At 41.8% G+C, this 13252-nt stretch overlaps 1 protein-coding gene across 14 annotated transcripts in view; it reads right to left on the bottom strand.

The window, feature by feature from the left end:
• LOC135239131 (electrogenic sodium bicarbonate cotransporter 4-like) overlaps positions 1 to 10299 on the bottom strand; it is a 35195-nt gene extending 24896 nt beyond the window's left edge. For 5 of the 14 annotated variants that reach the window (XM_064307575.1, XM_064307571.1, XM_064307569.1 and 2 more), the window contains exons 1-3: positions 10143 to 10298; positions 7571 to 7638; positions 4304 to 4531 (exon numbers count right to left, since the gene is read on the bottom strand). In XM_064307575.1, coding sequence (XP_064163645.1) covers positions 4304 to 4531; positions 7571 to 7637 — 295 coding nt within the window. In that variant the 5' untranslated portion in view covers position 7638; positions 10143 to 10298. Of the gene's footprint in view, positions 1 to 2464; positions 3133 to 4303; positions 4532 to 7570; positions 7639 to 10142 lie in introns of those variants that run through there. The other 9 variants (XM_064307566.1, XM_064307574.1, XM_064307567.1 and 6 more) reach the window with 5 other exon arrangements.
• Positions 10300 to 13252: the final 2953 nt, after the last annotated feature.

The following is a 13252-nucleotide window of genomic DNA, read 5'->3' as shown; positions in this document are numbered from 1 at the left end:
CACACACACACACACACATTTCTATCTTGATTTGGCTCTATACTCCAGAATTTTAGATCTGTAACCAAACAAAGTCATGTGTGATTAAAGTACAGATTTTCAGCTTCCATTAAAGGGTATATATATATTTTTTTAATTGTTTCACTATGCAGTTTCACATAACAGTGCTTTCTATTCATTTTCCAATTTTTTCCTTTGAAAAAACTCAATTTTTGCTTTAGCAGTATGTTTGGGATCATTGTGTTACTGTAGGATGAAGCACCATCCAATGAGTATGGAGACATTTGGTTGAACTTGAGCAGATAAGATGCTCCTGTACCCTTCAGAATTCCTTCTACTGCTGTTGTCAGCATTTACATCATCACTGAAGTGTTGCAGCCATACTTGGTCCAACCATACCAACCATACCATCCCCACCACAATGTTTCACAGATGAGGGTGGGTGCTTTGGATTTTGGGCAGCTCCTTTTGGCCTTCACACTTTGCTTTTGCCATCACTCTGATACAATCTTGGTCTTATCTGTCCACAAGACCTTTTCCCAAAACTCTTTTAGGTACTTCTTATCAAACAGTAACCTGACCATTCTTTTTATGTGGCTTTGGGGGACCATGTATAAAAAGTATCGCTATTTCTACACGGTGAAACAAAAATGTATAAAAAATGCCCTGTAATGAAAACTGAGAATATGCACTTTAACCACATGTGAATTGTTTGAATTCTAAATTCTAAAATTGCAGCAGACCTGCAGCAGAATACAGAGCCAAATGATAATATTTGGGACTGCAGCAGAATATATATATATATATACACACACACACATATATATATACATATATTGTGTGTGATATGTTGGAAAGCATGATAGACGTCTGTGCTATCCACCAAAAACACCTGAAAAAACAGCCTCTCCCTTCTTTCGCGTTCCTTCCCAATTCTCAGGGGATTATTAACACGTGTACGTCTTTCTGGCTGCTGCCCTCCTCTGTGATCTCCCTGATTCCAGCCCTGCAGAGCAGACATGCTGTTGCCCCAGGCAATGTTGGCCGCAGACCTGCTGATGGTGTCTGCCTTTTCTACACTCTCCGGTTCCACTCTAAAGCAGGTGGCCGAGAGCCTCAGATCCTACTCTCTCGGGCAGCTGTCTCTCTGGCTGTCGCCACTGGAGGGGAACGGACCGTGGAGCACTGGGCTAAGTAGGCGCTCTCCAGTGGGAAGCAGGCCCTCTAAAAACCCTCTCAGGTCAAAGTTGGAGGAGTTTGTTTACATTCTTCCTGACCCCAGGCTGGCCGTTGAGGATCATGAGGAGAAGGAGAGCAAAGCTCTTACAATGTCTACACAGTTATGGGTCTTTGACCTATGAATTCTGCTGTGTACCATAATCCCTTATGAGCGTCTTAAATGTTAGAGATCTCTATGAAAAAACACACCAATTTCATCAACCTACTCTTTTGATATGAGAGCATGCTTTGAGACCCAGGAAGATGCTACTAGGTACATTGGCTGTCCCATTGACACTCATTTGGTGCATAGAGTTAAAGAAAAGCATAGCAGAAAGTTTTAATCCAGTAACAGTATAGAGAACCAATCCACCATCACAGGCAAGAAAAATTGGCAGCAGTAGTTAATATCATCTGTTGGACACAGCATTCATGAATGTGTACACTGACTGCCCATGTCGGCATAAACCCTTGTAAAGCTAAGAACCAGGTCAGAGACAAGCTGAGGCTGAGAATCACAAATGAAAAAACAATACCAGTCACACACACACACACACACACACACACACACTCACGCATGCATACACACACACACACACACACACACTCACGCATGCATACACACACACACACACACACACACACACAAATGTTTGTATTGCTATACTTGTGAGGACTTCCCATTGACTTACATTCATTCCATAACCTCTAACCCTAACCCGAACCCTAACCCCAACCACTACATGCCTAACCTTAACCCTAACCTTAACCTAATTGTAACCCTAACCCTAACCCTAAGTCCTAACCCTAAAACAGCCTCTTGAACTTGTGGGGACCAGCAAAAGGTCCCCACCTTGCATAGTTTTCCTCATCTTTCTATCCTTCTGGGGACATTTGGTTCTCACAAAGATAGTAATACATGCCCACACACATGCACACACACACCTACACACACTCATGCACGCACGCACGCACGCACACACACACACACACATTCATCAATAGTTAAAACTTGAGCGAAAAAGAACCTTCAAGAAAAGACCAGACACCTGCAATCCATTAAGAATTAGGTTCCTCAGTCTCTCTCTCTCTCTCTCACACACACACACACACACACACACATTCCCACCAGTACCCAAACAAGAAAACACTGACAGACAGACAAGCATATACAAGAGCAGGAAAGAAGACAAATATATGGACACAGACATAAGCAGGCAGACATAATCTCTGTCTTGTGATTTACCTGTCTGGCTGCCTGACAGGGTGCTGTGTGACCCTTGGGAAGGGAGGAGAGAGAGAGAGGAGTGCTGCATGCTCCTCCCAAAGGCCCCCCAGGACCCAAAACAAGAGGGGGGGGGGGGGAGTGAAGGAAGGAGAGGGCTGCAGGGAGACAGGTGCAATCCGCTGTCAATTCACTCTTCTTTTTCTCCTTTCTTCTGTTTTTAAAATTTTTTTTACTCCCTCCGTTATTGTTTTGGGTTGCCCTCTTCTTTTATTTTCCTTTTATCCCTTTTTTCTCTCCTTTCCTTCCTTTCTGTTTTCTCAGTTACCTCCACCTCCTTTGCCCCCCAAAGTTTTTTCCCCTGTAACCTGTTTGCTCTCTTCACCCCTCTCTCCTCCCGCCCTCCTTTCTTCACTCCTTATGGTCCTCTTTGTTTCTCAGATCTGGTGGAATGTGTTTGATTGCAAGTTTTCCCCTCTGTCGCTCTCTCTCTCTCTCTCTCTCTCTCTCGCTCCCTCTCTCAGAAGCAGACGGCTTCTCTCATTTTCCGGTCCTTTCCGTCAGCCGGTGCACTTCTCCAGGCTGAGAGGGCACTCTCCCGTCCCTGGTTCAAAGTTCCCACGAGGGAACCCGCAGCTCAAGCAACGGGGTCAGCTTTTGAGTGGAACAATGAGGACTGGCAAACTGGCTCTCTGACTCCGCACTATTTACCCCGTTCCTCTCTCCCCCCTTTTCTCCATGCTTATACTCCTCCTTTCTTCAAAGCCTCTTTCCCTCCCCTCCTTCCTGGCTACAGAATTAACTGTAGAGGTATATTGCTATTCATACTAATAAGTAAGGATTATTAACACTTCTGCAACAGCTTCTCCTACAAGCACTACTACAACTGCAGCTGCTACTCTTACATCCACCTTACTTCTTATAGTGCTACTGCAACTAAAACTGCCATAACTACGTACCATTACTACTGCTTTACTACTACTACAACTACTAGCACTCGTATTAATACAGTTACTGCTACTGCATTACTACAATTACTACTATTACGATTGCCATTAATACTTTTATCGCTTTTACCGCTATAATTACTACCACTATGAATATTACTGCTGCTACCAATTAAGATAATACTAAGAGTTTAGATTATTTTCATTAACTTTACTATTATTGTTGGAGTAAAGTAGTAATTTAGATGACCTGCAACAGGTGGAAGATCATATTAGACCAAATGTTTTTTTAGGCCTAAGGAACACACATGTTGTTGACGGGATCTACATACATGCATAAAAGCAGCGTTTGGAGCCTATCAATACTGAGGCACCTGCGGGGCCAGAGGGAGGCTGAGTATGAAGGAGAGAGCGCGAATCCAGGGGCAGTTGGACCAGGTTTCTCTGACGTTCCTCAGGTCTAAGCTGCTTACTGCCTCCGGAAAGCCCGAGCACTTGGGGAGCATAAATCCTACCACGCTGAGAGCTGAGTCTGTTGTGAAGTCTTAATCACAGATTGCTCAATACAGTGCTGTATTTCCCATTGCTGTACTGTGCTATGACAAAAATGGATGTTAACAGCCTTACAACAATCTTAGATCAAAGGTGCTTTGTTTGTTCTTGAAATTGCTCTTTTTTCTCTCAGGTTATAACTGTTGATGCTACTGTCTATCCCTGCAATATGTCACAGTGTTGCGCCTGTGCTTGTGGGTTTATGTGTGTGTGTGGGTCTCCATAGTTATTTTTGCGCATATGCATGCCTGGTGCCTGTTTGCATGGTTATGAATGCGACAACATCATGGAAAGACAGTGTAAAAGAATGAGCGAGAGAGAGAGAGAGAGAGAGAGAGAGAGAGACTACAGAGTCACTCACTGGTGGAGTTGGGGTCCGGAGGAGGGCTCTGATCTTGTGGGTCCAGGCCCCCATCGTCCATGTCGAAGCGCCTCCTGTCGTCTCTGTCCTGGTGCTGGTGTCTGTGGGACTCATGGCGTCTCTCCCGGTCGCCGTCTCCCGTCTCACGGCTGGAGTCTGACCGACGGCGACGCCGCTTGCGCCGGTAACTGCGCGGCACGGGAACGCCGATGTAGACGGAGTGGTGCTCTGTAACGTAGCATGAAAAACCTCTGGTCACCACCACCACGCCTTTTTCAATTTGACTGTTTTACATATTCTTCCATTTTGTTTGCCCTTTTATTATTTTTCGGGGGAATTTTGTTGCATTTGTATTTCTTTGATGCAAATGCATTGGAAGGTGATATTTAAATAAAATGTTATTATTATCAAAATAATAATAATAATTTTCACCAAATTTTAAACACCACGATTTTTTCATTTTTTCTTGGTTTTGAATGCCCAAATGATCCCATCACTCCAGGGGTCACTATCTTTTCTAAGAATGAAAAGCATTAATCGAAGTAATCAAGGTTTTTGAATGAGCATGATTAGATGTTTGGCTGAATCAAATGATTCAGAGGTGGGTCAGAGTAAAAGCCTGGACCAGACTTTTCAGGATCCCTGCATCACTGCAACAGTCCTAAAGCGCAGACAAGCATGTGTTCTCCATCGAGGCATTCACTGCCACCCCAGCTGTGCGGCCCAGTTGGTCCACTGGAGGAGGCGGTCTGCAGACCTGAGGAGCCGGCTTTGTGCGAAGAGATTCGGACGGCCCTGCCAGCTGAGTCCCTCCCTTCCCCGAGCAACTCTACCGGCAGCTATGCCCCACCCTGACGCAGGTCATAGCTATGGGTGGGCCTGGCTGGGCCTAGGCCCACCCACTTCTTGCCTAGGCCCATCCTAGGGTGCAACTCGCATCTCGTCTTTTATCAATAACAGCAAAAAAAAAAAAAGACACGCTTGTCACCGTCGTTACTTGGAGAGGGTAATTTCCCTGCTGATACGATACCCCTCCCCCTACTTAGCCTAGTGAAAGCATTTTCATCTATTCAACATCTACTCAATCAAGCTCATCCAAATTCAGTGCGCGGATTCCACGAATAGAATACAGTACTAGGGAATGAAGCCGAAAGACTAAGTGAAAGGGATGAAAATGCCAACGAGCTTTGATTGATTCTCGTGGCTCTAAACATTCTTTTATCTGATCCAAGAAAAAAAAAACTTTTAGGTAAGGAATTCTGGTAACAATTTCAGTAGCCTATACAGCCTATCAAATAGCAACATGTACTTTCATATTTCGACTCAAATTTTCATTCATTTTCAGCAGCTGATTTATGAGACTTTCTCAAGCCGATATGTTTTGAGGACATCGATTTGTTTACGTTACCTGTAATGTTAGTTGTTTAACACGATCTTTAAGTCCAATAGTAACGACAAATCAGTATTACTGCAAATAAACCTGGCGAAAAAACATTCACATAAGTAGGCAAAACTAAATAGATAAACAACAGCAGTATAACACAGCAGGCCAATGCATAGCAGAACACTTTCGCGCTTGTAATGTACTGTAAATGCTATTGAGCTATTTATGGAATGAATTGTGTGGCCCACCCAATTTTATTCAGGCCCACCTGCAATTTCATTTCTGGCTACGCCACTGCTCTGATGGACTGTCGAGCCACAGCCAACACTGGCATGGTCAGAATCCCATTCTAAGCCATGTAAACCATGTAAGCCTCTGTAAACCAGTAATATAGCCAGAACAGTCACCTGACAGTCTGTTAACACACAGTAGCAGTAAGTGCAACATATGAATGAATTCATACCTGTAGGAGAAGGTAAATAGATTATTCTGTATATTTTGTACTGAAATTCAACATAGGTATTTTGTATGGAAATTCTGTTCTCAAGGAATCCCTCTGGTGCTAATATCCCGATGAACCTTACAAAAGTGATAACTGAATAGAAGAGAAGAATAACTGCACACTCAAGGAACTGATTTCAGTGTCCTACAGGATAATGTCCTTGTCTTGTCTCTGCTTTAACCTGAACAATAAAAAACCGGAATATTCCCCACTAAACACAATGTGAGCCACTATTTCACTCTTCTTACCTTTCTATTTATTAGAAATAGATGACTTTTTAATATAAAATAATTGAAATATAGATGCAATAAAAAAGAAAATATTAATCAACCATGTACATTATTGATATTTTTGATGCATCATATGAAGGGACAAGTGGATCCTTCAATCTCTGTAATCAGATTTCGACCACCAGAACTCAAATGAATGCACTAAATATGCCAGCACAGCACCTTCCAGTATCCACAAGGATTTTAATATAGCAATAAGGGACAACTGGGAGGATTAGGACACCATGTTGTGTGTCTGGCCATAAATCAGAATAATGTTTCACAGCTCAGAAAATGTTCCATCGGAAGGATTATTTTTACAATAACATCAAAACATACATTTTAACCAGGTAAATATTTAATTGCCTCGATTTGTTCTCATCCTTATTTTAAAAAATGTATGTGTTCTATTTAACCCATAATAAAACCAATGGAATCTCCTTAACATTCATTATTTTATATTTACATTGGGTTGCCAAGCAACATACATTTTCAGTGACCTGGTAACGTTGACCCCTTTTACCGACTGTGCTGCTTTCATCTGTCTCTGCTTTCATCACACACAATTCATTTTTCTGCATCATATTATAGCATGAGGACGTTGCCAATTTTGCAGAAATGTTCACAGTGGAATGCTTGAGTCATTACTATTGAAGGCTTCATTTTTGAATCAGTGATTAAGAGATTGATAAAATATGGTGTACTTTCATAAAGTCAGCAACATACATGCAAAAATGGAATTCTCAGGAACAGCAGAAAACTATTTATATTTACTAATGAGCATTATGGCTTCATCATTTGGGGTTTTTAACCAACTTCATTCGTTTTTGAGTTATGGAACTGGTAGTACATAGAGCTGTATGAGAACTTTCCAAATGTGTTACAAAACCAAAATGAGGAAGAAAAGATGAGAGGTAGATCCATGATGGCGACAACCTGTGACTCATTTGGTTTCATTCCTGTTTGTCCAAAGCAGTTTGTCCATAGCTCTTAATTTCACATCCTGTATATTATATACATTTGAGGCCGATGTCCGGCTGGCTGAACCATTTTATGTTGCTTTCACACAGCCCCTGTGACCCTCTACCACATTCCTGACTTCGCCCACTCACCTTCTTCCTCCTCGTACCGCCGACGCCCATTCTCCACTCCCCTGCCCCCCATCCCATCATGATCCATTCTGTATGAGGGAAAGATAAGGGAAAGAGAGATGGAAAGAATATGCAGGTTGGGAAAAAGAAAACAGGATGCTTTAGTTATAATAATAATAATAATAATAATAATAATAATAATAATAATAATAATAATATGTTGTTGTTCCTGTTGTTGTTGTTTTTCTCATCCTACTAGTCATGCCATCCAGATAATTCAGTGTAGATGGGAAGTGTGGAGCAGTGGTTTGGAAACTGCTGTTCAAAATCCTTATTTGGGTACCATTGTTATAAACCTCAACAAAGCAATTCATCTGAATCAGATTTTCAGATAATTCAGTAGTACATTGGTATTGGGAAAAAGCACGAGCCATTATTCTCTTCCTGGAAAAGGGCACTCTACCGTACACATACCGTACAGGACCACATTCAAGTTAAACTGTTGACGATACATTGCTTAAAAATAATGTCAATAATGTCAATGTTATATGGTGGAAACAGAGAGGTGTCACACTGCTGCAAGTGCCATGTGTAGCATAGGTTTCAGAATGGAGAGAAAATGGAGGGATGGAAAAGTTTTAATATCCACATCCAGTCATACTGAATGTTGAGTGACTGTGAGGCTGTGATGTACCGTCAATGTGATACAGAAGCACTGTACAGGTTTGTGTCACTTGAGCCACTACTTTGCTGCTTTGATCCTGTATGTAATGACTCTCACATTACTACATCAGAAAATGATTGTTCTGCATTTACACTATGTTAATACCCCTTTATTAAGTTGAAATCTCAGCAGCAATTTCAATTTACTATTGTAATAACAATAATACTAATAATAACAACCAAAATAATAATAATAATAATAAGAAGAAGAAGAAGAGAAGCCATGGTGAGCTATGGCGACTGTGAGCTGGGGCAGCCCCGATTGCCATTTGAACACACACGTGAGGTGGGCTGCCGATCGAAGCGCATGTGGATCTTTTTCCACTACAGATCGATGGTGAAATAACAGGGCAGGAAGAAAATTCAATAGAGCCCTGTAATTAAAACAGCCCTCTGTCTCAGCATCTCCCATCAAGGGTAACCTGCTACAGCCCCCAGATCTGTCAGGAACAGCATACTGGGTCTTACAAACTAACAGAAGACTGACGTCCACTGTGGCAATGTTCAGTCTCAATAACTATACAAAATACACAATAAATGTCCTGAACTACAAGAAGCACATTATTCACACAAGGCTGCTCCATCACTGAGTGGAAGAGGGGCCGTGCTATTGTATAGTCAACCTACCTACACTGTGTTAAGGACGATGCAACAGACACACTGTGCAGGAAAGCTGCACTGAGCTACCATCACTACCATTTTTGTGTAATGCATCTTGGGAAGTGTAGTTCAGAATAATCTCAAGTTTGCACCTGCACAGAAAAAGGCCGGCATTAACAGAACCCCTGTAACGGGAGGCACCTTTACCCCCAGACAATGCTGATAACAGCAGCATTAGTCCCAGTTCCCATGCAAGCTGGGACCAGGGGACAAGGACAGGATCTCGTTAGGGCCGATGTAATTAGATCTGCCCTTCACACCCACTGGGCAAGGCTGCGCGGGGTCAGCCAGTTATCAGGACTGACAGCATTATCGATCGGCCTGGAAAGTGGCTGGGACTGGGGGAGACACGATCTCTCTCTCTCTCTCTCTCTGTCCTACACACACATATATGCATACACACACCCATATACATGAGCTCCCACATGCATGCAAACACAAATACACATCACACAAAAAGGTGGATACATATTATATACATATATATCTGTGTGTGATGCGTGTTGTAATTATGTGCGTGTGGATATCACTCATAGATATAAACTCACACAGTCAGAGAGACACGCATGTGTACATAAACACACAAACACTCATACATACATGCATACATCCCTGATTCCTTAGCTATGCATGGGTGACCAAACAATTAACTTTCCCTTCATTCCCAACAATAAATACTTCAAAATAACACTCTCCTAGAGCTTTCAATATTGAGTGCCTTACTAAAATGTGTTTCTCTGTATAATTAAAAATCCCCAATTAAGAGAACAAATGACATCAAACGCATACCCACATACAAGCTCTGAACACTTCCTCAAGCTTCTATTTAAATACACTGCCTGCTCCTTTGCACAGTACTTTCACTAATGAACATTCTTTTACTTTTCCATTTTAATTTGGCTTAACAGGGAACTGTTGGTTTTTATTGTACATATTTATTGTATGCAATATATGAATGCGAATGCATACACATTTCTATTTAATGTCATTTTAAGTACATTTGCTTGTCACATTAAGAGTGATTAGCATCATGAAAAGGCTTCAGCCATATTTAAAAGTTAGATTTATTTTACTGAGCTGTGCAAAACAAACAGAAACTTTTTCTGACACAAGCTAGCCGAAGGCAAATCAAATGCAGTCTGGAAAGGCAGTGCAGATAAATCTGGACTACAGTAAAGGGAAAATAAATAGCATTGGAGGCATGTCCTACCTTCTCTAAGTCTTTGAAGTGCGTTGGCATGAAATGGAGGAGAGAGTCCTTCCTGCTGGTGTGAGGGTTCATTCGCATTGACGATGCTCAGAAGTGCGCACTGTGGGCAGGCCTGGACTGGACTGGTCCCAGAATGGCAGAGGACAGAGAGACAGTGGAACCCTGCCCTCCCCCTCAACAAGAGTTGGGTATTGGTTATTTGACTCAGTACCAATATCCTCTAGGCAAGAACATCGGTACCCAGTAACATGAAAAGTAGGGAGGACGAAGGGTGGTGTGTGAGTGGACGGTGTGTGTGCACGAGTGTGTGTGTGTGTGTGTGTGTGTGTGGGGTGGGGGGGCAATTAATACTAACATGGTGCACCTGACAGAGTAAAAGAGGGCTCGAGACAAGACAGCCACACTGTCAGCACAGTTTGGCTGAATTCACAGAGGTGTTTTTTTCACACACTCCTTCTTCCTTAGCTCTCTGTCTTTCTCCAAATCTCTGTGCACCCTGATCTGCCCTGTGTCTCCTTGATCTCCCTGTTTATTTTTCTGTTTCTCTACAAAGTGTAAAGTGTATTGAGACTGTAAAAATGAATGCTGAATGAAGTTTGATTTTACCCATACACATACTCTCCGGTTTCTGTTACAGTAAGTATTTTCTATAGGGAAGGAAGGAGAGGTGGAGGGAGGTCTTGGAACAGTGTGACTTATTAGATGTCCTTTGTGGATAGGATGTCCTTTCTGGACACCGCTGAACATGATTAGCCTTCAGACACCAGTATAATTTCAGCAGATTATAAACAATAATAAAATAAATATCTCTTATAAACAATAAAAAAATATGTTTCACTGAAAATTCTCATGGATCTGAAGGAACATTTTCAAATTTGAACATCATCAACAAAGTTAAAGTATTGCAATGAATATTGTTCAAATATTTCAAATATGTATTTTACCTAGGTCTGCTCTGAGCTAAAGCCATAATCTAGACGTACTTAACCTCAATACACCTCAGGTTTTATCCAGACACAGCCTGGCTATGAAAGCTTTCATTTTGCAACCAAACGTAGCGGGGATTTCACCTGAACACCTAGCTGGTGTTTCATTGACGTTTCACTGTGGGGTCACATAACTGGTCTTGCATTTCCAAGGTTGTTGGCTTGATTCCCTGGAAGGACACTGCCATTGTGTCTTTTTAATAAGGTACTTAACCTGAACTGCTTCAGTAAATACCTATTTAAAAAGTGCAGATAATGCTGAAGAATGAAAGCTGTACAGTACAAGTCCCTCTGGACAAAAATATGTTCAAATATAATTCTCTCTCTCTCATGCTTCAGTGTACTCTTGGCCTTTTTAAAACATACAGTATGTGGCAGATGGATATAGTATGGTTTAACATATGCATTTCTTATTGAGCTGTCACAATCAGGAAGGAACTATTTGAATTTGACCTGGGTGTCTGACTTCCGTCACTGGTATCTCATCCCTGTTGATGACATTGATGTTCCCATCAATAGGGCGTTGACCCTTGTGAGGAACTGAAACACGTCAATCATATATCGACATTTTAGTCCCCTTTCAGTACACAATAACCTTTGCTACCGACTTAATTGTACAGGATAATGCCCTTTGGGGGTACAACAATGCATACACTTTATTTAAACACATAAATCCCATATTTGCGGTGCATTTGTGACTTTGGAACTGGGAAACTCTTTGAGTGCTAAGGCTCTTAATCCCATGTCCTTACGGGCAACTCAGGGTTAATTGGGAGAATATAGCGCAAGGGCAATATTGTCATTGATTTTTTCTTTCACAAATGAATAAAACGCTGGTGCCTGGCCGACAGAGTCAATAGTCATTTAAATTGGTGTATGGGGGCTGAGCTGAGTTTGTTCACATTTACATCTGGCAGAATATGACATCAGCAGTTCAGATTCCCGGATCAGGATTAGCATTGTCGTTGAATGGAAGCATAGGTGTATGCGCACATGCAAGTTCATATGTTTTGTGTGGTTTGTGTCTCCGGCCCATAGATTGAATATGAGACAGAAAGTGATGAAGAGAGGATATGGTGGAGGTCAGATACCATGCAGTGGATTTAATTCAGACTTAAGTAATTTTTATATGCAACAACATTGCAACCTCCCGACAAAGAAAAAGCTCTGTAATCCAACACATTGAATTTGAAATGAAACAATGAATATGAGGTTAAAGTGCAGGCTATCAACTATAATTAAAGGATATTTACATCCATATTAGGTAGCAATTACAGCCCTTTTTATACATAATTCCCCCATTTTAGAGGACAAAAAGTAATTGAACAGTTGGCTGCTCAGCTGTTTCTTGGCCAGCTGTGTATTGCTCTATCATTAATTCTTGGACAAGAAAGCTAACAAAAGATCTAGAGTTGATTTTAGGTGTGGCATTTGCATTTAGAGTCTATTGCTGTTGTTGCAACATGAGGACCAAAAAAGAGTCAATCCCAGTAAGGCATGGCATCACGAGGCTGAAAAATCAGAATATCTCGATGAGACACAGAGACGAATGTACATTTGAGAATTCAGTGGTGCAAAAACCATAGGCACTGGTCTGCAGAGATGTGGTAAAAAGTGATATGATCAGATGAGTCATCCTTTAGCATATTCTCGACAAGTGAGCAAGTGAATGTGTGGTGTACACCGAGAGAACGGTACAGGGCTGAATGCTTGACCCCTACAATGATGGGGTCCGGTGGCTGTTATTCTGTGGGGGAAATTTTCCTGGCATGCTTTGGGGCCACTTGTCCCCTTAGAGGGAAGGGGTCACCACAAATCAGCACAAAGTTATACAGAGTCATTCACCTTTATCCTAACATTTCTATCCTGATGGGAGTGGACTCTTCCAGGATGACAATGCCCCCATCTATAGGGCACAAGGGGTCACTGAATGGTTTGATAAGTATATAAATGTTGTGAATCATACGCTATGGCCTTCACAGTAACTAGGTCTCAATGCAATTGAACACCTATGGGAGATTTTGGACCAATGTGTTGGACAGCGCTCTCCACCACCTTCATCAAAACACCAAATAACGCAATATATTTTGGAAGAATGGTGTTCCATCACTCCAGTAGAGTTGC

This window comes from Anguilla rostrata, chromosome 14, assembly GCF_018555375.3.
Source record: "Anguilla rostrata isolate EN2019 chromosome 14, ASM1855537v3, whole genome shotgun sequence".
Lineage (NCBI taxonomy): Eukaryota > Metazoa > Chordata > Actinopteri > Anguilliformes > Anguillidae > Anguilla > Anguilla rostrata.
The sequence above is the reverse complement of the archived record's forward strand: the minus strand, read 5'-3'. Positions and strand labels throughout refer to the sequence as shown.